This window comes from Lissotriton helveticus, chromosome 3_1 (assembly GCF_964261635.1).
Source record: "Lissotriton helveticus chromosome 3_1, aLisHel1.1, whole genome shotgun sequence".
NCBI lineage: Eukaryota > Metazoa > Chordata > Amphibia > Caudata > Salamandridae > Lissotriton > Lissotriton helveticus.
In genome coordinates this window covers 355,623,531-355,646,433 of record NC_136061.1, presented here as the reverse complement: position 1 = coordinate 355,646,433, position 22,903 = coordinate 355,623,531, and the positions used below count along the sequence as shown (strand labels likewise).

Genomic DNA, 22,903 nt, shown 5'->3' with positions numbered 1-22,903 from the left:
AGCTGTAGGGCATTGGAGTTCAGGCATTCTCATCTTCATTACAAAAGTAGGGCGTATTAGTGTAATTGTAGCCTCCGATAATTCATGTTCATTGTGAGGGTTGGATACTGAAGGGTATTGTAGCCTAAGTTTATCTCATGTTCTTTATACGCATTGGTTGGTGAAGTTATTGTAGTTCAGGTGTTCTCATCTTCATAATGAGAGTTGGGCGTGTCAGTGTATTTTAACCACAGATCATTTCATGTTCATTATGAGGGCTGAGTGCATTGAGTGTTGTAGCCTAAGTTAGTCCAATATTCATTATGTTGGTTGGAAGTGTTGGGGTGTTAAGGCCTCAGATGTTCTCATGTTCATTTTGATGGTTGGATGTGTTAGGGTGTTTTGACCTCACATGTTCTCATGTTAATTTTAATGTATGGATGAGTTGGGGCATTTTAGCCTCAGATGTTCTCATGTTCATTTTGATGGTTGGATGTGTTATGATGTTTTGGCCTCAGATGTTCTCATGTTCATTTTGATGGTTGGATGTGTTATGATGTTTTGGCCTCAGATGTTCTCAAGTTCATTATACTGGTTGGTTATGTAAGAGTGTTGGAGCCTAAGTTAATCTCATGTTCATTAGGATCATTGGATGGTGAAGTTATTGTAGTCCAGGTGTTCTCATCTTCATAATGAAAGTTGGATGTGTCAGTGTATTGTAACCATATATAATTTCATGTTCATTTGAGTGCATTGGGTGTTGTAGCCTAAGTTAGTCCAATGTTCCATATGAGGCACAGGTGCATCAGGATACTGTCACCTCTGATAGTCCCATGTTCATTATGAGGGTTGGGTGCTTCAAGATGTTGTAGTCACAGCGTCACGAAGAAGACAGATGTGGTACAGCAGCTTTCACCTTAGACAGGTGACAGTCCTAAGCACGAGCTTCCAGCTGTTGTTGAGTGACTGATGCTGAAAAGATGAGGATCCTGGCTTGGAAAGATGTCTGTAGATTGGTCTCAACAGTCTGGATCCAAAGGGAGTACTGGCAATGCTTGAAGTTACTTGACTTGCCTCAGTAGGTAAATACTTCAGGAGAGTAAGAAAAAAGTATTTTAGAAGAGTGTTGACTGAAAATGTAACTGAACAGAGCAGGAAAATTAAAAATTGCAGAGCGGTAGAACTGCATGAAAAAGAAAACCAGGACATGAACTGGACAGGGAGAAGATTGATGGAAGGACTGTAAATGCAGGGGTTCATCAATACAGATGTTCAGACTGGGCCGGATAGACAGGTGAGAAAGGGGCCTTCTTGAAAGCTCCTTTATAGAGATCCCTCTGACTTGAGCATGGGCAGAAAGGAGAGGAACTGGTCACTCAGTTCCAGAATCTCCTAGTGTGCATTCTCTTTGCAGGAAACACTATTCTTCTGCACATTCTCCGAACGAAGACCGCGCCTTCCATGCCGCTGATATAGCACACACGCTGTCTCTGCCAAAATCCCAGTGTCTATTTTTTCAGCACTTGTCACGCAACTCATAACCCAGTTGAAGACAGGTAAGTAATACATTTTACTTCAATATTCCTGACACTTAGTTTCCTGTTATGAGGCTTACGTGCATTAGGATGCTGTAGCCTCATTGGCCCACATTCATCATGAAGGATGGATGTTGTAGTGTGTTGAAACCGAATGATACTCTCATGTTCCCTAATAGGGTTGGGTGTGGTAGGGTGCTGTTGTGTTGGATAGTCTAATGTCCATTGTTCAGAGCGGTGATTATAGTTAATCCTCACACGAAGTCTCATGTCCATCCTGACGGTGGGTGCGTGTTGGTACCTCAGATGGCGTCTGGTGCGTGATGGTGACGTGTGCGTCTGTAGGTTTGATTGTGGATTCCTAAATGCCCTGAAAGGTAATGGAAGTTTCTTACTAGTTTGTGAGGTGGAATCGCATCCTGGACTCTCAATAAGAAAAATGAATTCTCACTTTGCATTTGGTGTCAGTGAAGACCAATATTTAATGTATATTGAATCACTGAGCATAGACTAAGGAATTCATGTTCTTCTTTCCCTAACAGGCACAAGACTTTTATGTTGAAATGAAGTGGGAGTTCACCAGCTGGGGTAAGTGAGCAGGAAGATCCAAACATGGGGTCCCCTTTTGCACAGACCCAGGTCAGAGGTAGCCTGCTTTACTTGTTCCTCTGAACCTCCACCTAAAACCATGTCACATGTACATACTGCTGCACCAGCAGTCCCCTCCACCTAAACCCGAACTCACCCACCCTGCACTTCTACCTCAGTCACAACTTACTCATCTTTGTAGCTCTACTATCCACCAGCCGCCTCACGTCAGTCATGTATGACTTGGACCCCATCCCCGTTTGCCACCAGTTCTCATCAACCAAGTCTGAAATGACATCATATGCATTTACTGGCAACCCACCAATCCTACACCTCAATATTACGATACTAGACCCGCTCCTAATCCTATCACAGCAGCAGTCTGCACTTCAGCCTGGACCTACCCCACCGACACCGACTGGAGCACCACCAGCCTCTGCACCTACAACAACTGCATAGCCTGCTACACCAGCAGCACTCTGCCCTGCATCCTGACTATACACCACGCGTACCCGTTGCTACATCACCACTGTCAAAACCTCTGGTAGGACCTCGGACATGTTTAATCTGGGGAGGGGAGGTGCTCACATTTGGATGAGAAATACCTGAAACGAGACACGGAGACTGACACTTATACACGGGCACACTCAGTCTGGGATGGGAACACGCACGCACGGATGTATGACACTACAACGCATGCTTTTACATCGCATGCCTTTACAACGTAAGTATTACAACGCAGTCCATTACAACGCATAGTGCTTTGGGGTGCTGGATAGTGAATAGTTTAATTTACTATTCCAACTCCAGTCCCCGTGGACACTAGGGAAGGTTATTGGATAGTAAATTAACCTATTCCCTATCCTAGAGCGCCCCCCAGAGCAATGCGTTGTAATAGTTTGCGTTGTAAAGGCTCTACGATGTAAAAGTTGCGTTGTAAAGGTTGTTTACCCGCACGCACACTAGAGTAGGGAGACAGGGACATCCTGACCCTGGAGAGTTGGTCACTGACACTGGGCTAAAAGGACACAGACACTGACAGTGTGCACAAGCAGACAGGGACCCTGACACTGAACCAGGAGCACACAAACACTGGGACGGGAACACACTAACTCTGGGACAGGAACACTCTAACTCTGGTGCAGGAACACACTAACTCTGGGACAGGAACACACTAACTCTGGGACAGGAACACTCTAACTCTGGGACAGGAACACACTAACTCTGGGACAGGAACACTCTAACTCTGGGACCGGAACACTCTAACTCTGGTGCAGGAACACACTAACTCTGGGGCAGGAACACACTAACTCTGGGACAGGAACACACTAACTCTGGGGCAGGAACACACTAAATCTGGGACAGGAAAACACTAAATCTGGGACAGGAACACACTAACTCTGGGACAGGAACACACTAACTCTGGGACGGCAACACACTAAATCTGGGACAGGAACACACTAACTCTGGGACAGGAAAACACTAAATCTGGGACAGGAACACACTAACTCTGGGACAGGAACACACTAACTCTGGGACGGTAACACACTAAATCTGGGACAGAAACACACTAAATCTGGGACAGGAACACACTAAATCTGGGACAGGAACCCACTAACTCTGGGACAGGAACACACTAACACTAGAATAGAAAATTACTCACACAGGGAAACTCTGACTCTGGCGCAGGCAGAAGAAGCAGCAGGCGCTTGGGTAAGTAGACACAGACAGAGACACAGTGAGATTGGAACACACTGACTCTGGGTCCAGTGTGCACCAGCAGTGGGCTAGTGACACATGAATACTGGGCCTCGGATACGCTGAGATAGAGATGCACCGGCACAGACATTGGAGCAGGGACTCAGTGGCAAAGGATGATCCCTAAACTGGGACAAGGAGACACACTGACAAGGAAATCCTCGTACTAGGACAGTGTGGTGTCAGTGTGTCATAGTCAGAATATTACTTAATTATAATGCATAATATAGTTTACACAAATATCCCGCCCCTTCCCCAGATTTGACTAAGAACTACAAAACCTCAACAGCAGTAGGTAGAAGAATCCTGGCTGGACAGTCATATTTTGGTGTATGTGTGTAAATAAACTCCACAGTTTTCTGGCTCTACTTACACATTACTCTCCTGACTGACTGCTTCACACAGTTACACGGGAGTGTCAAGAAAATGTTAAAGGGCCAAATTTTCATCTCAGAACCGGGACACGCCACCAGATCTTATCACCGGGCCTTCTCCGGTGCTGCCCCAAGGATATGGAACTCTCTTCTGCCAGAAGTACGCAGACTGTCCTCGACGACGGCGTTCAAATTGGAAGCTAAAAAATTAGCAAATTCTTACCTTAAGAGAGCTAGGCCCACTTTGCTCTGTGTCATTGTCCTGGCTACCATGAGTCCTCCATTTGATAGGGCTCCTCTTTACTGCTTATTATTACCCCCCTTTGTTGCCACCTTACACTTGTTTATTGTATTACTTTCCTTTTCCCACTCGATGTTCGTTATTGCATTTATGTCCTCCCTTCCATCCTATTGTAAAGCGCTCTGATATCCTTCGGGATCTTGTTCGCGCTATATAAAACTTTATGAATAAAAAATAAATGGTCAGTTGGGAACACACAGACTGTGAACTTTGATATTGTTGTGTTGTTCAAAGATTAGGACGAGCCCTCAGATCCTCTTACATCACCATTTTCTGCACCTCAGTCTGAACTCACCCTATCAGTACGAAACCTTCTATTGCATCTCATTATGAAGGTACGCAACACGCTGTTTCACCAGACCGACCATGTACCTGAGTATCAACTCACATCACCTGCACCACTGTGAACCCCCTTTAACATAGACAGTCAAATACCTCTGTGCAAAAAACCTATTAACAACCCTTATAACCACCTTGAGTCAAGACAATTTGTAAAGTGTGGAATGTAACTTCACCAATTACTATTCTTATTATTGTTATTAATAATTATTACAGCCTAAGGCTCTTAAACGCCTCTTAAATTTCCGACACCGCTCCCTCTCTAACCCGCCCTCACCTAGTAAAAGCATGCAGGCTGCGCCTTCAACTCTCTTTTTTTATGTTTCATTCTCAACAGTACCCTTGGTTTCCAAGATCTGTCCGAGTGACACTTATAGAGTGTGGAAACGTGGCCAGAACCTCCGAGTGGACACAACTCTGCTAGGATTTGACCACATGGCCTGGCAGCGGGGGAGCCGCAGCTTCATCTTCCGGGGACAAGGTGGGTAGTCTTTGTCTGTGCTCCCTGCCTCACACTGTTCCTTCCCGCTTCCCTTACTTCTGATCAAAGATTCTTCCATTCTCTCAGTCACTATTTTTCCTGCTCTCTCTCTCTCTCTCTCTCTCTCTTCTTCTCGCTGTCTCTCTCTCTCTCTCTCTCTTCCTCTCGCTGTCTCTGTCTCTCTCTCTGATTCGTCCTCCCTACTCTGCATCTACTTTTTTCCTTGGTTCCCTACACTGTTATGAAGGATATACTCATTTGTTGTTTCCTTTAAGGAAGCACTTGGTCTAGGTGACAGTGGAGCCAGTGCTCTCTCTTGCTTGATATTTGTGCACTCAGGGCAACCTTAACATCCTCTCTCCACAGGAAACTGAGAATAGTCAAACCAACACAGCATGTTTCTTGTAGGCCCTTCAGGGAAGACAGTCCATTCGACCAATGATGATCATATAACCCAGTTCCCTCAGTTGTTCAAGAATCATAACCCCATGCTTGTCTGCGAGCTATTCTATGGAAACAAAAGCAGGGGGACATTCCATACTTCCTCCATTTGAACGTTCCTATATGTTTTTAATGTATGGTTTGACAGCTCAGTGTTAAAATTACCAGCAATTAAAATATGATCAACTTGTTTCTTCTCAGTTATCATAAAATACATTCAAAGATTATAAGTGTTATAAATCAAACACAGGGGGGTGTACACATTAAACAGTAACCAAGAACTGTCATGTACTGGAGTGGACCTGATGGAATCATAACGGAGATATATATCACTTGAATGATTAAAAATTGTGTAATTCAGTGAAAACCTGTAAACAAGCGATCCCTCCACTTTCATGGACTCTTGTGGAACAACTAAAAAGAGAATGGTTTTCCTTCTGGAAATTGCCCGTTTCCCATGGCTCCTGGAGGCAAAGTATGGCTGCCTCTTATTTTAATAATGAGGCAACCTTCTGTTCATCTGTGAAAAACCCCGTCGTGTTCCAAGAAAGAATCATTAGGTTATGGCTATAAAGAGGATGGGGCTTTGTCAGGGGACATACATCCATTAGGCACACCGGGGAGCCATGTCCCAGGTAATTAGCATCTCTGTCCCAAGACTCTGGTTGTGATAAAGCAGATACATTTACCACTTTCCCGCCTGGTCCGGAATGGACTACTATGGACTGAGTTTCTGAAATTACATACTTAAAGATCATGTATGCACTCTCCTGGTAGAGGAAACCCCTTACATGAAGGGGAGATCCAGTGCTCGTAGATGCTTCTTGACAACTAAGTCGAGTGACTGTGCGTATATCAAATCCTCTACAACTGGAGAAATCACAGTGTTTTTGTATGGTAGTCTGACATTCGCCTTTGTCAGGATATTCAGATACAAAGAACACTCCTTCAGAATGTGGCCTAGAGTTCAGAGCTGTTTTCTACAGGAATTTAAGAAGGAGGATTCTCTGAAGAACCTGATTAAACGGACCCTCCAATGGTTAATCAGGAGTGATTGAAAGATTGTGGTCAGGTGATATGTTATCACTTGGTGCAATATTAAATAAGTCCAGAGTACCTTTATTAGTATGGCTGTTGGAGTAGGTGGGTGGACTGTGTTTGAGATTTCTTGATGAATTGAAATCTTTGAGAAAAAGGTTGAGATTGGAGAGAGCTGGTTAAAAGACCAAACTTGTAATAACATCCTTCTAGGTGCTTTTGACCTTTGTTACACCATTCTTTTATTAAACTTCTCCCAAGTGTAGCTTTCTTATGGTTATTGCTGTATTCTAAATGATTTGGTTTTAGACTAAAGAAGTGTAACCTAATATTCAATGAGCAAACCTTTCAGCATTGACAACCGTGCCCGGAGACCCTCATTAGTGTGCTCCTCATTACAATTTCCAGAGGCATCTCGTTCTCACTCAGCTCGCCGCCTATCCCCCCTAGTGGCTTCCATTACTCCAATGGCCACAGGAACACCCCTGTGAGGAAGGAGGTCGCAAGCCACCCCAAGCGCCGCCTTCTTCCCCGGTGAGCACTCAGTGGTCACTTTTAATGGCCTTCTCATCTTCCCTTTTTCCTTTCTTTACTGCAGTAAATCCTCCATGCTTTGGAGCTCGTTCTACTCCTCTCCTCACCACTGCACTCCGCACTGCTCTTTACCACTGGGCTGGTTGTTTGTCATTGTTGCATTATTAAGTACTTTTGAACAATACACTGGTGTCGACCACAGTAATTGGTACATTACGAGACATTTCTACCATTGCTATATCCTCATTACGTGTGCCCAGGACAGTGTTCTCCCTTTGACAGCTGCGCCGTGGACATGATGCTCAATGTCCTCTTCCTCCACAAGGGCGAGGGTAAGGTGAGTCAAAACTCCAGAAGTGCTGACAGCTCAACGCCAGCACTGTTATTTACCAGCGGCATCCCGGGAGCTGGAGCGGGTGCAAAGAGCTTATTCCCCATGCCTTGACCCCTCTCGGAGCATCACTGAAGGCCACAGAACGCCTCAGAACTGAGCAAGCAAGCCCTGGTGAGAGGTGGGGGGCACCGGAGGCCATTGCAGCAGCAACAGCGACCAATGACAGTGGAGCGCATGTGAAGGAAGTCATAAGTGCATCTTATTCCAAGAGCCTATGGAGAGCACCTGCACGACTCGTTGCGTTCAGTGCATGATGTGGGCTGCTCCTCAGTTGCTCGTATGTGGATACTGTAGTAGAGAGTAGTTCAATCAGGTAAAACAATGACTTGCTGTAAATTGCACTGTGTTCTAGCTCTCACTTTCCTTCCCACCATCACACTCCTAGGTGTGGCGACCTTCAACAAGATAAGAGCCCCACTCTGGTCACTCGTGCGCCTCACCAGAATGTTTCCCAGATAGCTCACGATGCAATTCACGGAGGCAGACCCTGTGGTATACTATGCCACCTCTCCTCTGATGTTCTTCAGCTCCTCATCAGGGTTATCAAGCACTATATCAATGCAATTACTGTACAATTAAAATACACTGATGCTCTAAAGTCACAGCTACCGGTGGATGGCCTTATGACCTAAAACGTCTTGAAACTGAATATATCTTTTAGCTTCATGAACACTATAAATAGTATATCATATTATTATCCACAAAACGTCTGAGGTGGACACCTTTATTACCCTCCAGTATTTTCCATATCTGGCTCTCTGGTGCCATTTCTTTACTGTTGCCACGATTGCTGCTGGCCACCCTTAGGGGCACCCTTCACATGCCCTGTGACCGAACCCCTGGTGGCTTCAAATGCGTACACCCTTTACATGCCTTACTGTAGTAGTGATGATGATTTCAAATGTATTTACCACTCATGACTGCTTTGGACGGCTGCTGTTCACCAGTGTATATATAAGCTACGTGCTGTATTATTATATTGCTGACTTCAGATGTATAGATCCACCTCGCATATCCACACCTCCTGCAAATATTCTGCAATTGGATTCATCAGTTTCGCTAAAGGAAACTATGTAGAACCAGCACTATGCCAGCCTCCGGGGTGAAGGAGTGAGACAAAAGACCAATAAAGTTCTCATCCCTGCTGATTCGCAGCATTTAAGGGACGCCCTTTTTATGTTTTTATGTTTTCTCATCTTGTTTTGTCACCTTTGGGACTTTCTTTTGTGCCTTCTCTTGTGATATGGGCAATGGCGGTATAATTCATGAGCTGCACAGCAGGAGTGCTCAAGCTCATTTATACAGCTGCTTCCTTCCACTGTGCCGCACCCAAGAGTTTGCCTATCCTGTGTGTTATTTGTATAAGGTCATCTATAATGCACTGGCAGAGCATCACAACATATGTGTTTATGTCTGATTGAGCCCGTCGGATTGGGATGGCCTGTGTTTGAGTTTGTCTCTGTGCTGCATCCTTCAGGATTCTCCTGGTCCTTACATCATGTGTTTTGTGCTCACTGCCGGTCACTGCACCTATATTCTGAAATGCCCTGTCATGTCTAACTCTTGCTGTCTTAACCTCACATACAGGAAAAACCTCTACTTAAATTCCATCCTTGTCAAGCTGTTTTTCATGCCTTTGATATCCCCTATTAATTAATTGTGTTCTATATTATTGCTCTTATGTCTATGATTGATGCTTTCTGTTGCCTTGTACTAAAGTGGAAACAGCTAAGTTTGACTTTTTCCCATCACTGTGCGCTGATATGATATTATACAGAGATACAGAGATTTATAAAGCGCACAAATTCTTAGCTGAGTGTCACGGCGCTGGCTTCACGCTATCTGCACGGGCAAACAGTGACACTATTTCAGTTGAAACATTAATTTTTAGTTTTTTTCTTGAACATTGATGCCTCAGCTGTTGTACGTAACTCCAAGGTAAGTTTATTTCAGGCAACCTACCCAAGAAAGGAGAAAATCCTGCCTCCAATTCTCACTCGATGAATCTTGGGGATCTTAGCCAACCATCCGGTAGAAGAACGAGACTTCTAGAAGGAGCATACTCTAGAATACTTTCCCTGACATTGCCTGCACTGGTGTCCTGCAGTGCTTTGTGAGCAAGGACTAGTGTTCTAAAAAGGGATCAAGATTAAATAGAGCTTGACAATTGCCAGTGGAGCTGGACCTGTGCAGTGTTCACTGTGCACCCACTGGTCCACGGACAATCACTTCCATGGCCGGATGTCGGGCATGCAAGCTAACCTTATACATCCTGTCCCTAAAGTAGGATACACTCAAGGGGGCACCTACTTATGAAGGGGGCAAAATCCACCCACACAATCATCTGTTAGTTTCAGGACATCCTGTTCATCCTTTCCATTCAACGATGGGCCCATCAGGCAACCACAAAGATTTGCTCAGGTTGTCAACCCGTGCACACATGGGTTTAAGTTATGATCCCACAAGACAGATGAGCGGCTACTGGAAACCGACAAGTGATCTTTGGATTATTTTGCACAAGCACCTAGGTATTTGAGAACTGTTTGAGATGGAGATGAGAAGGGCCTGAAAATGTATAGGGGTTCTTGAGAAGTGTATCACGCAAAAAAAGCAAGTTGTTTTACCACTGTAACAGACTCGTGTCCAGTTCTGGAGACTGCTTTTGAGAAATCGTGAAGGGAAACCAACAGTGCAGAGGAGCGTTAGATAGATGGTGCAGTGTCAGTATCAGAAAGGATAGGAAGAGATTGCCAGGATTTAATGTCAGCATCCTGCGGAAGAGATGAGAGGGCAGATACGACCGACACATTGAGATAGCTCCAGAGTTCGAATACAGCAGAGAAGTGAGCACCCGAAATAGAATCAAGCAAAGGCACCTTTGTACAACTTGTTCTGCACAGAGAGGGTTATCAGCGCTACAAAACTCTTTTCATTAGCAGCTGGCACAAATAGATACCAAGGGTTGACGGTGACACATGGAAGTAACCAGACATAGTGAGGAAGAAAGCTTGAGGTAGAGGTAGGCAAGCAGTTGTTTGTCTGAATTTCCTACTCAGAAATTCTTCTGACATAAATATTGTGTCCTAGATATTGCTTGGAAAAATATTGTCCTTTGAGTTCCATTCCTTTTACTACGGCAGACCTACAAACTTAAAAAAAAAAAAATTCACTGTCAATGTCCTGGTGTGTTTCACATCTCTTAATGGATATCGGCTCTTCAGAGCCTCCAAATACAGCTGGAAGCCCCGTCCAGCCGGGGCTTCCAACTCATCTTCACTGCTACTGTGTGATATCGGCTCCTCACCGTGATAGGTGGCAGGTCAGTTACTGCACTGCTTCGGTTGGCAGAAGAACTAGCAAACTAGATGTGCCTGGGGATTCTTACCTGATGCCATTATCCATGCATCATTCTAAAAAGGCATTGTTACACATCCACAGGGCTGTTTCCTAGATATTACCACCTCTTTGAGCGTTAAACAAAAACTGAATTGTCAGACAAAGTAAACCCTGGTGTGCTTTGCCATGTTTTAAACCTTAAAAGCAGCTTGCAAAACCAAAGTAGATGTACAACCCTTTGGTGAGCGCTCAAAGGCAGCCATGATAGGGCACTGGACAAAATGAGTTCAGGTTGTGCAAAATTGTCTTGAGTAGGCAAGATTGGTGTAAAATAACATTTACACATCAAAGCTGTGGTTGTTACGGCATAACGATCTGAACACCGGAATGCCGCATGGTGTCAAGCTTTTACTGCTTATCATTTAACCTTCCGGTGCCTCAGTCTTACAGACAATTCAAGTGGTTATAGCTTAATCACAGGTCCTGTCCTAAAGATTGAGACAGACCACCTCATTGGTGGGACGTGTAAAAACTCTGGAAAGTGAATGATGTGCACAGGTTTGCGTAAAGTGTCCTCAAGGAGGGAGGCATGATGATTGGTTAAAGCAAAGAACACAAGGTTGGCCAAGCTGTTCATCTTAATGTCTTTCTGTTTCCCCCACAGACACATGTGCAGTGGTGATGGAGATCGATCATGACCGCAGAGTGGTCTATTCTGAAACACTGACGCTGGTGTCTCAGGACCGGGAGGTCCTTCTGGCTGCTGTGCAGCCCTCTGAGGAGCAGGCCATGAGCCGCCTCACCGCACCCGTAGTCACCACCCAGCTCGACACCAAGAACATCGCCTTCGAAAGGTACAGGAAGACCTCGACACACAAGCCTTTAATGAGAAAAACTGGGAATGAGATAAGCTGTGTATCCCTAGGTGCCTAGGAGCCTAGTACTGGGTGGAATGATTGGCTCTGGAAGAGTATAGGTGGTATGCAAGACTATCGCATGGGTACTATCAGTGCGTCTAAATATTGTAGCCTAAATATCGAGGACCAAAATATCGAGAAAGTAAGAATACATAGACCAGAATAGATTTACTATTCTTAACTCCACATCCTCAAATCTTGAAGATATTTCTATATATATAATTGACAAGATACATATAAGTGGAGTCAAATTCTGTAAATATTTACTTACCTTCACCATGTATTGGTTCTCAGTATTTAGGCTGCACAATTTTGGCACATTAATATTTCTCACACAATATTCAGGTAGTATACCAGTATTTGATTGTTGAAGAGAGGACTGAGGGACAGTTAACTAAAGAGTATGACTCAAGTTAGTGACAATATGTTGGAGAAAACTAAAAGTGATGGAATGTGCTCAGAATAATTATAAATGATTCAGATGGATTCACAATTTCCACTTATTGCTTTTGTGCTGTGTAAAGGAGGTACTTCATGTCATGTGGGTATGTCCAGAGGTGAGTCACAAGGAGATGGGCTGGACTCTCCCTTCACAAGCCAGGCTAATGCTGGTTTGCATATGATTGGTTATCATATGTAGTGATACAGACAAGCTCCTACCAATGGAATGGAATGTGGATTTATTATCAGGGGTTTAGTTTAATTCAAGTATGTTCATCCACCAATAACAACGTTAGAGTGTAACAGGAATGAGTGAAACTCCATAAAATGGTAACATGTCAGTAATGTACAGAGTAAATCATACTGTGTAGAAGTGTAAAAAACGTATACTGTATAGAAGTGTACACAACTATAATATTTGATGGCTGAAACTCTATAGATGTGTGTGAGCTAGTGCTGTGGGAAATTAGTGATTTTTGAGAGGGCCAAGGCCCATTTCATTCTTTGTTTTATTCATTGATTTTCTGTGGCAGAAACAAATCTGGTATACTGGGCTGGAGAAGTGAACGAACAGAGACTGTGAACGGCTATGAGGCCAAGGTAAGGCTCTCTCACCATCATTGGTCCAGGCCTTGACCACCAAAGGTGAGGCCAGCTAACATGTTTAATGTCAGTGTCAGGTTGTACCAAGACCACCTGGCACTGTAAGATGGCTGGGGCAGTAGAACACTACAGGATACTAGAGGCACTCCTACAGGCATAGAGGGCTGTACTTGGACACACAACCCACAAGGATGTAGCTACTCCAGCACTAGCCAACATGTGACCATCACATTGCTCTAAGTAGTTGGAGCACACCATCATGGCCATGGGGCGACACCAGTTAAGTCCTTGCCTTTTGGAGGGTGTTGCATCAATCAGATAGGTTAATCACTCTTTGCATGAGAGTTGGCAACCTGTTGAAGGAAGCACCACTGCTCCAGGCATCATTCAGAATTGAATTGGGCTTAGCCCACAGGGAGCCGTCCCAGCGGGATGCTTGGGTTTTAAAAGAAGGAACGTAAGTCCCCAGCTTAGAATGTGTTGTGCACTGCTCAGGCAGCCTTTGGGTGATGCGGACCAGCAGGCTAATCGGTGGCTGTGTAGTACCACAAAGGGTTGTATGGTGAATTGGAAGTAGGCCAACGTGTGAATATCGGATCTATGCATGTTGGGGTTGATAGTGGAGACCTCCTGGTAAGCAAGCCATGTTTAGGTGGCACTTTCCTTTCCATACTGTTTGGTCTTTATCTGGGCAGAGCTTCCAAGTGAAATCGAAGTTAATGTTACTGCGCCTGACAATAACCACTATTTCCCTTGGCACAGGTCTATAGCGCTTCCAACGTAGAGTTAGTGACCAGAACGCGGACAGAGCACCTTTCAGACCAGCACAAAGGGAAAAGCAAAGGTAAATATAAGCAGCGGGTATGTATAATTGTTCACTACAGAGATTCACTAGTTTCTAGCTATTATCCATGTTTCCATATAAGGTAGAAACATAGTGAAAGAAACATGTTTCCCAAAAGATAGCACCAGTTGGCCAAACTATTAAACCCAGATTATAATTTAGATCTGGTGCTTCAGCACAAGAGTGAGGGTATTTAATATGGGCAGATTGGTATGAGAACCACTTAGTGTGTACATTATTTACATTTAAATAATTATACTTAAATATATCTTATGTGGATAGACCGAAAAGCTGGACTGGATTTATCCTTCCTTGACCTAAGTTGGTCAAACCAACACTGGAGCACATGTCTCCCCTTAAGAAATTTTTCTACCAGAAACCATTGTACACGTTTACAGATAGAGATGTTTCATAGCTACATTGTGATTGGGGGAAGCTCTACTAACAACTCTGCTTCACACAATCACTTTCACCGAGGAGCTCCTTTCTGCCCAGATCCTCGCTTTGACCCACATTCATTTTTTTTCTCTTTATTTTCCCTTTATATGTTTTATTCTGTCTTTACCATCAGGCCGGCATCTCACTGCTTAATTCCAGGTTTCACATAAAGTTATTTTGGGTATTTTGACGGCCAGAAATAGAACAATAAAAATTCTGAAAACAATAGCCTAGAAGTCAGTGGCTTCCCTAGATCAGAAACACAATGCAGGGCCCTGACGTTAAGAGGGGTTGCATCCTTTAGGGGGCCCTGCTCAGCCGAGAGACTTTGTGTTTCTGGCTGGTACCACGACTGAGTAAAATTTTAGTGGTCCGTCACTACATTTAGCATCGGTCATTGGAGTGATTTCGCCATAGACTACTTGCAGCCTGATTCATCAAGCTGATTTGCGCTCGCAAAGGGCCAGATTCTGAGAATCTGGCCCTTTGCGAGTGCGATTTTTGCATTTGGGATTCATCATCCCAAATGCAAAAATCACTATTACCGAAATCGCATATTTGCGAGGCATTGGATTTAAGGAATCTCTAATAGAGATTCCTTAAATGCAATTCATCAACCAATTAGAAATAGCGAAATCGCAATATTTGGTCTCAATTTACCACCAAGTCTGACTTGGTGGTAAATTGCGAAAATAGTGTAAAAAGCACTTTAGTGCATTTTTTTCTTTTGCATGTTACACACACACACATGTCCTTTGGACATGTGTGTGCGCAACACCTGTTCAAATGTGCATTTAAGGGGTGCTACAGGGTGTCCTTTGGACACCCCTGGCACCCTTAAAATCGCTATCTTATTTGCGAGTAGCAAATTGCTACTCGCAAATAAGGGATACTCCCCATTCATTCCTATGGGCCTTTTGGCCCATAGGAATGAATGGGGAGTTATTCCTTATTTGCGAGTAGCAAATTGTTACTCGCAAATAAGGAATGTGTAGGAATCGCTATTTATTTAGCGATTCCTACATGAATACCGTTTTGCGAGTCCTCAATAGCGATTCGCTATGAATCGCTATTAGGGGCTTGCAAAACGGCCCGTTGATGAATCAGGCCGTATGTGTTTAATGTTACTTCCAGCTATAGAACCTTAGAAGTGCGATCTCATAGACCGTTTTTTTGTGTATAAGAGTTACCCCTATTACACGTCAGGACTGACAGTCTTACAAATCCCATTTCCCACTCTATCTTCCATTTAAGATTGCTTACTAATCGTTTACAAAAAATTAAATTATGGAAGTCAATCTGATATCTTAAAGCGTGGAAATATTTTGACTTCAAGTTGGTTCCTCTTCCAATAAGTTAACTGAAACGCTGCTTCCCGCTTTGACAGACATTGTGGTTTCCTGTTTTTTATGCAGGCAGTAAAACACCTCTCCAGTCCTTTCTGGGAATTGCTGAGCAGCACGTTGGGCCTAACAATGGGGTAAGTAAATAATGCTTTATAGAATCATTCTTGGACCAGTGAGAAACGTAAAGAACATTTTCAGAGATATATAGCCAAACTGGTCACACAGGCAGATGTGCGATCTACAGCAACAGATAGACATACAGAAACAAAAACATAGACAAACAATCCAATGGCAATGATGTTAAGTAAAGAAATATTCACAAGTTTTTCAGAAACTCCACTCAATCATTTCCTACTGTCGTCACACACAAACAAACATAAACGGTTTACTTGACTGTATATATAGAATTATAGATTGGTGACTATGACTATCAGTATGTTTTTTTCACTGAGAATGTCTGGATGCATCATAAGAGCAAAGTTCGAGTTGACTGCGGTGTCACTAAAAACCCTGAGATAAAAAAACATTCCTGTTGTTCACTTTTTACCTATCTATGATTTTATGTTACATGTGGGTCGCCAATCATTATGCCCCTGTTTTCACCTACTACACAGGGGCAGAAGTAAAGCAATGAGCTGCCATTCGCCCACCACCGTCTGTGTTTTCCATTTTCCTCCCATCCCAAAGCTGTACTCTGCACTCTTCATCTGAGCAGAGAGTTAATCCTGCTTTGAAAGGCTCTCAGAGCATTCTCAAAGCAACCTGGGATTCCTTTATGATGTATCAATAGAGGGTAACACCTTTTGAGCCCCACTGTTGTTATGTGATTGTAGTGAGTAATCAGTTTTAGAATCTGGTATTCACTTTAGTGGCGCTCAGTGAAAGCCATACATAGATACCTTCCACAGTAATAGGCAGAGGCTTTAAATCCTCTTATTGATCAATGAACTCAAAGGAGCACTGCACACATACAGACAGATGCATAAGAAGACTTAACAATCATAGGGTCAGAGATTTCTGAAGCACGTGAGATCAGGCTCTGATTTGTGATCAGCTTGGAACATTTAGAAAGTGATCAATAAATGGGCCTGCACCCTACTTTTCTGCTGATGAATTGCTGAAGGTAGTTTGTAGAGCTCAGCGGTGTAGGTTCCAACATGTTTTGGAGTGCCCCATCTTATAGGCTATCTCATAGATATATTTAGAGTTGGTATTTTATAGTAACCTCAAACTTCTCACTCTGTGGAAACATTTTCAATTGCTTATGTCCTGTGGTTTTCCTGCAAGTTTTGTATTGTTTCCATACTGCCTAAGTAAGTGAAGCACGTGTGTGTGTGTGTGTGGGTGTGTGTCTCTATAAAGAAAACAATGGACTGGGCACCTTATAATGATGACCCGTGGCTACCCACAGGACTAAACCCTTAGTCCCCGAGCCTCTTCAACCACTTCAATCGAAAAAAACCTTTATGCGGACAATTCGTTTTTGATCCAGTTAAACTATGAGCCTACAGTAAAAAAAATTGTGTTGGTAAGAAACGTGGCGATGCCACATGAATAGTGACCTGGAGACAAACAATTCTCATTATTGCCTGCGTACCTTACACTTCATTTGGGTAAGATTTCCACCCCAGACTCAAGACACAGCTATTACCTCTACGTCCCTCGTCCTCGACCCAGTCATCACTCATGAAGTATGACTGGGTCGAGTACGAGTAGGACTAAGAGTAATGGGGATTACCGTACGTAATCATAGCATTACCTCTACGTCCCTCGTCCTCGACCCAGTCATACTTCATGAGTGATGACTGGGTCGAGGACGAGTATGACTAAGAGTAATGGGGATTACCGTACGTAATCATAGCATTACCTCTACGTCCCTCGTCCTCGACCCAGTCATACTTCATGAGTGATGACTGGGTCGAGGACCAGTAGGACTAAGAGTAATGGGGATTACCGTACGTAATCATAGCAGAAGCCAACATTAATGGACGTCATTTAGGGGTCGCCAGGGGTCGCAGTTGTGACTTCATGCTTGTCCCTTGGGACCCCTGCCACTGCCGTTAGGACCCCCAGCATCAAAGGTAGCCAAGGCAGTGCAAGGAATAGAAATGACACGGGACTCTCTGAGCTTTGTTTACTCTCTGTCGCCTCGAGGGGACGTAACTGTGTATAGCAGCACATTCAGTATAAAATGCTACTATATTAAACATGTGTAACGTGTGGCTCTTTTGTGAGGTGCTGCAAGATTAGCTGCAACTGGTGCATAAAGGCATGAAAACAAACTATAAAAAAACACAAAAAATAACACACTTGGAAAAAGGTGTTTCGATGTCTCTAGCTGCCCCTGGAGGGAAAGGGAAACATAGAAGAGGCAAGACATAGAGCCCAGGGAAAGCTGAAAGAATGGAAGATAAAAAAGAGGACACTACAGAGAAATGTAATAGATGCAGTGTGTGTGCACGTATATGAGAGAGAAAGAGAATACAGAGCTGGGAGACATGGAAAACAGCTGTGAGAGAGATATGCATTACAGAAGGTGAGAGGTTAGCGAAGGAAGGAGACAGGAAAATGAAAGGAGAAAGCAAGTGAGAGGGCAAGACAGGTGAGAGTGGAAGGCGGCCAGTGTAAGAGGTGTGATAAACAAGCTGGCTGGTGCGAGACAGTTCAGAGCGAGTCAGGGCGACAGAAGAGAGAAAGAGACACATGATAAAGAGACCGACTCTGGAGAGACATCTGAGAGGCTTCAGGAGGATAGACAGGTGGAAAACAGATAATAGACTGATGAGAGAAAAGTGAAGATATTTTAGAGAGAGGCGTTAAAGAAGCAGACAGGTTAGAGACAGCTGAAAGACAGACAAAGGGGGATAGACAGGTGACAGGTATGTGTGTAGAAAGAGAAGCAGACGGGTTATAAACAGACAGCTGAGAAAGGGGAGTGGGAAGGTACAGTGGCGTAGCAAAAGTCCCCACAGCCCCTGCGGTGCGGGACCCCCGAGCGCCAGGGGGGGCCTCAGCACGGTAGCCTGGTGTGACTGCTCCTGACTGAGTCCGGAGGAGGGGGCCCTTCGTCTAGTTTGCAGGGAGCCCCCTTCAAGTTTCATTAGGCTAGTCGGAAAGTAGGCCACATGAAAGATATATGGGAAAGACAAAAAAGAGGTGAGAGTAAAAAGTAAGAGATTGATGGGACATTTTGCTGAGAGAGCAGAGGAGACATACCAGAGATGATAAAGAGACTGGCAGGTGGCAACGAGATGGCTAATGGAGGAGACAGGTAAAAAAAGGGATAGATGCGAGAGGGATACAGGTGCAATAGAGTCAAATGATATAGAAAGGGAGAGTAGGCAGATGACAACATGGATAAACAGGAAAAAAAGATGTCAATAGAGAGAAAGAGATGGGCCGGGGAGAGTTGTGATATAAGAGATGACACAAGAGAGAAGGCAGTGACAGAACAAGACAAGAGAGATGTGAAGGACTGAAGAGAAATACGTAACAGAGTAATTTGACGAGGGAAAGAGAGATTTGAAATGAGAGACGGGGAGAGATAAAAGAGGGAGACAGGGGCAAGGAAAGCAGTCATTTTCTGTAGCAAATACATCGGGCACTCTAGCATGATGACGAACAGTAGAGCAGTGATGATGAATGCCAGAGCATACAACAGGTGTGCTTGGGAATTGTAGGCCTTTTTATTTTATAAAAAAATAGACACTGCACTTATTTCAAGGTTGTGCATTCTGGTGAATTAATTTCCAAGGATTTGCTTCAGGACAAAGGTCCAATGATGTCCCTTCATGTGATGTCGTTGCGGTCGGTTTTGTGATGTCACTTCCCCTACCCCAGGCATTTGGTGAATTGACGTCCCTGCCAACATTCTGAAGAGTTCCACTGGGCAAGACCCACTTTTACTTTCAAAGATTCCAAGCAAAAACTAATCATTAAGAGAAAGCATCCCGTTAACGTTTAACATTGGGTGTTACTCATTTTGAATGTGTGTTCTGAGGCCACCTGCTACTGTTTTCATTCTGGGGTGAAAATCCTTACTAAATAGATATCATTTCGGAACATTGAATGTCTCCTGGATTTACGACTCCTTCCACTGCAGCATACTGACGAGTCCTAATCAGAAGAACACACCACAGTGATTGTTGAACATCTCTGAGAGAGGGCCGGCTTTGGCTGACAACACCACGTGTAAAGTGGCATCCCTTGAGATTTTTACCTTATTTTGAAACTATTGAATCAGTGCAGTTACAAAGTATATATTCTTCGTTCTGTGTCTTGATCCGCGGGTGACTTACGTAGGTGAACTCTGTGTATGGTGGGTGTGTGATCATGGTGAGGGCATTTTTATTATTTGAAATCCTCAGAAGGTGAAACATCTTAAGCTTCCAACACTTCTCTATCTGAATATTATTTCTATCTAGACGGGCAAGTATTCTATGACTTTTCTATGTTCATAATTATCTTATAATATTAATTCTTTTGTCACTGAATAGAATGGAGTAGATATTTACCAATTTGCATTGATTGTTATAAGCTCTCTTCAAAAGTGTTGGCTGTTGACCGCTGTCCTTTATCTGTTTAGACTCTTATCACCCAGACGCTCACAGATACCAACCCCACAGCCATCACACCCGAAGAGTACTTTGACCCCGACTTTGACCTGGGAAATAGGGATATGGGTCGGCCGATGGAGCTCACAACCAAGACACAGAAGTGAGTTATAAGGTCCACTACGCTGTATCATCATTGTAAATTGGACCACACTGACGATAAGATTATATTGTCTCATTCCATTTCCTTTCCATGGCCAATAAAAGTTGTGCATCACCAGGCAAGTCCAAGGAAGGATTGGCTATGGGCTGAGATGTCTCTCATTGAACCAATCTAAATGTACACACTTGGTAGCTTTCAATACCACACAAGGGTGTTTGACAGATGTATGTGTGTGTTTGACCAACAAAAGAAGTACTAAGTTAATGTATATTTCTCCTCATCGGTGTACTCCTCCCAGGCCCTACTTTTTTGGGATGGCCATAGTTATAATATTTTTAAGAAACCATGGCTTAAAATGTAGGCTTCTTCTAGAAGAGCCATGCCGGTATGTCCTCCCATGAGCCCATCACGTTGTTCATCTCACACAATAAACTGTTTTTTCTAGAGTATGGCTGGGCCAGGCTGAGAATTAATCCTGACATTGGCCAACCTATATTCTGGAAAGCCTGCAGGAACGTTTATCCTATCTACTCAGTGCTGTGCTGCTCTCTCTCGCTGAACCTACATAGTGTCACCATTGATTCTGCATTCAACAAATGGCGACGAAGGTGAATGATGCTACTATTAACACTATAGAATAGGCCGAAGAGCTTAACGAGAAAGAGTCTGCCAAGGAGCCTGGCTCGCTCTGGCAATGTCCTTCTGTCTCAGGCTCCTTTTCTGAACATCAGAATGAATCAGTTTCTCTCTTCAAAGTGGGACCACGTTCACCTTAAATAGCATACTACATGCTGTTTGGAGGAAATTATTTCAAATGAGATGCTATTTTGTCAGTCATAGAGCTTAGTTCATCTTCTGCATCTTAAGAAGTAAACGTATTCCCTGATAGACATTTTCATTGGTATCTAGATCAAAGGAGTCAGTCACTTAAGTATGTCTAAAGGATCTGTCCAAGCCTCTAAACATGCACTGACCTCTTCTTAGTACATAGATGTATGGTTAAATGCAGAATGCGCTAGTCTTTGTCAAATTAACATTACCAGGAACTATTGCATGCATATTTCTGCTAGTATGACTGAACCTAAGAGTTTTCTAAGAGTTAAAAATGTGACTGGGTGTGTTTTTCGCAGTAGGTGATGTGTGCAGATGCTCACAGCATCAACAAGAGAAGTGTTTTAGCACCTTCTCCTGAGCACAAATGTGTGCCATTCTGTAGGGAATTCATCCACTTTCTGTCTTGTCTTTCTGATAGTATTTTTTTTCAATTAGGGCTGTACGCCTGAACAAAATACTTACTTGTCTTGGGTTGTGCCTCGTTATTTGTGTTTGTGCCAATGTGTGATTGGGTAGCCACTGACAGCAAATGTTCAAGCTTCTCTGTCATTCCCAATTGCCGGATCTCTACAAGGGCTATGAAATGGTAGGTATAACTGGTACATTGTGTTGTGTACAAAAGGTGGAGCAGGGACCTACATCTATTACTTCTCGAGCTAGCATTGCATCATCGTTTAAAACCTGGGAAATGCTGGCCTGATGAGTGGGCTCCAAATTATCACCTAGGCATTTGCACTTTAGCCCATATACTGTACCCAGAAGCGCTTGTATGGTGTGTGGAAGTGAATGGCAGAATGCTGGGAAAGTGGTGTTTTGTGCTGAGGAGTGTGGGAATAAGAATTTTCAATATAGCTTCGAATGTATGGTGAGAATGTGTGTATGGGTTGTGCAAGGAATGAGAACAGTAGGAAACGAGCAGCGTGTATTCAGAACTGTCACCTGGTTGCTTTACAAAGTATTTGCTCCATCTTAAAAGCACCAGAATCCAATTTTAAATAGCAGTTTGTGTCATAATGAGGTCTTCAGAATTTTGTTACGACTTTGTAAAGGATTTTTCAAACAATCCAGACTCATCAACAAGGGCGTCATGGCTCAGCCCTGCCACATGTGAGCCTATACATACTGCCCCTTGTCTCTGTCCACACGGCTCTTTATTCAATTTAGTAGTATCCATGAAAACACAACTTGTGTGTGTCCATGAATCCCTCCAGTAAGCATGTCAGCCCTCAAGGCCTCTCCAGGCTCTGATGACAGGAGCAAAAGGAGGAGTGGGTTGAGTCACGGTCCATCTACAGGGTGTTATTTAAGAGCACAACACTCTATTGGTGGGTGTTTAAAATTACACATGTGTGAGGAACATACTTTACCTACTGTGCCCTCACACAGGTACAACCTATTTTATTTGGGAGACACACTGCACATGCCTCAGGAAGTATCCTATATCTGATAAAAAAAAGTGCTGTTAGGGCACACAGCAGTGCATTCTTGAGACCAACGAGAATCTACCCAGAGCAGCAGGGGTGGAAACCCCAGCCCTAGCTTCTGATGGGGCATGGATGTGAGCACCGGCAGAAGCTCAGAGAGGACTTGAGGTGGATCTTCCTCAGGCCTCTGTGGCTTTGTCTGGCTCCTTGTTTGAATCATGCCTTCCTTGATCCCATTTCCA

At 43.8% G+C, this 22,903-nt stretch overlaps 1 protein-coding gene across 5 annotated transcripts in view; it reads left to right on the top strand.

Moving 5' to 3' along the window:
* ANKRD13B (ankyrin repeat domain 13B) overlaps positions 1-22,903 on the top strand; it is a 478,086-nt gene that overhangs the window by 356,759 nt on the left and 98,424 nt on the right. For all 5 annotated transcript variants that reach the window (XM_078680038.1, XM_078680040.1, XM_078680037.1 and 2 more), the window contains exons 4-10: positions 2,057-2,102; positions 5,212-5,355; positions 11,763-11,952; positions 12,990-13,056; positions 13,822-13,903; positions 15,757-15,821; positions 20,273-20,403. In XM_078680038.1, coding sequence (XP_078536164.1) covers positions 2,057-2,102; positions 5,212-5,355; positions 11,763-11,952; positions 12,990-13,056; positions 13,822-13,903; positions 15,757-15,821; positions 20,273-20,403 — 725 coding nt within the window. The remainder of the gene's footprint in view (positions 1-2,056; positions 2,103-5,211; positions 5,356-11,762; positions 11,953-12,989; positions 13,057-13,821; positions 13,904-15,756; positions 15,822-20,272; positions 20,404-22,903) is intronic.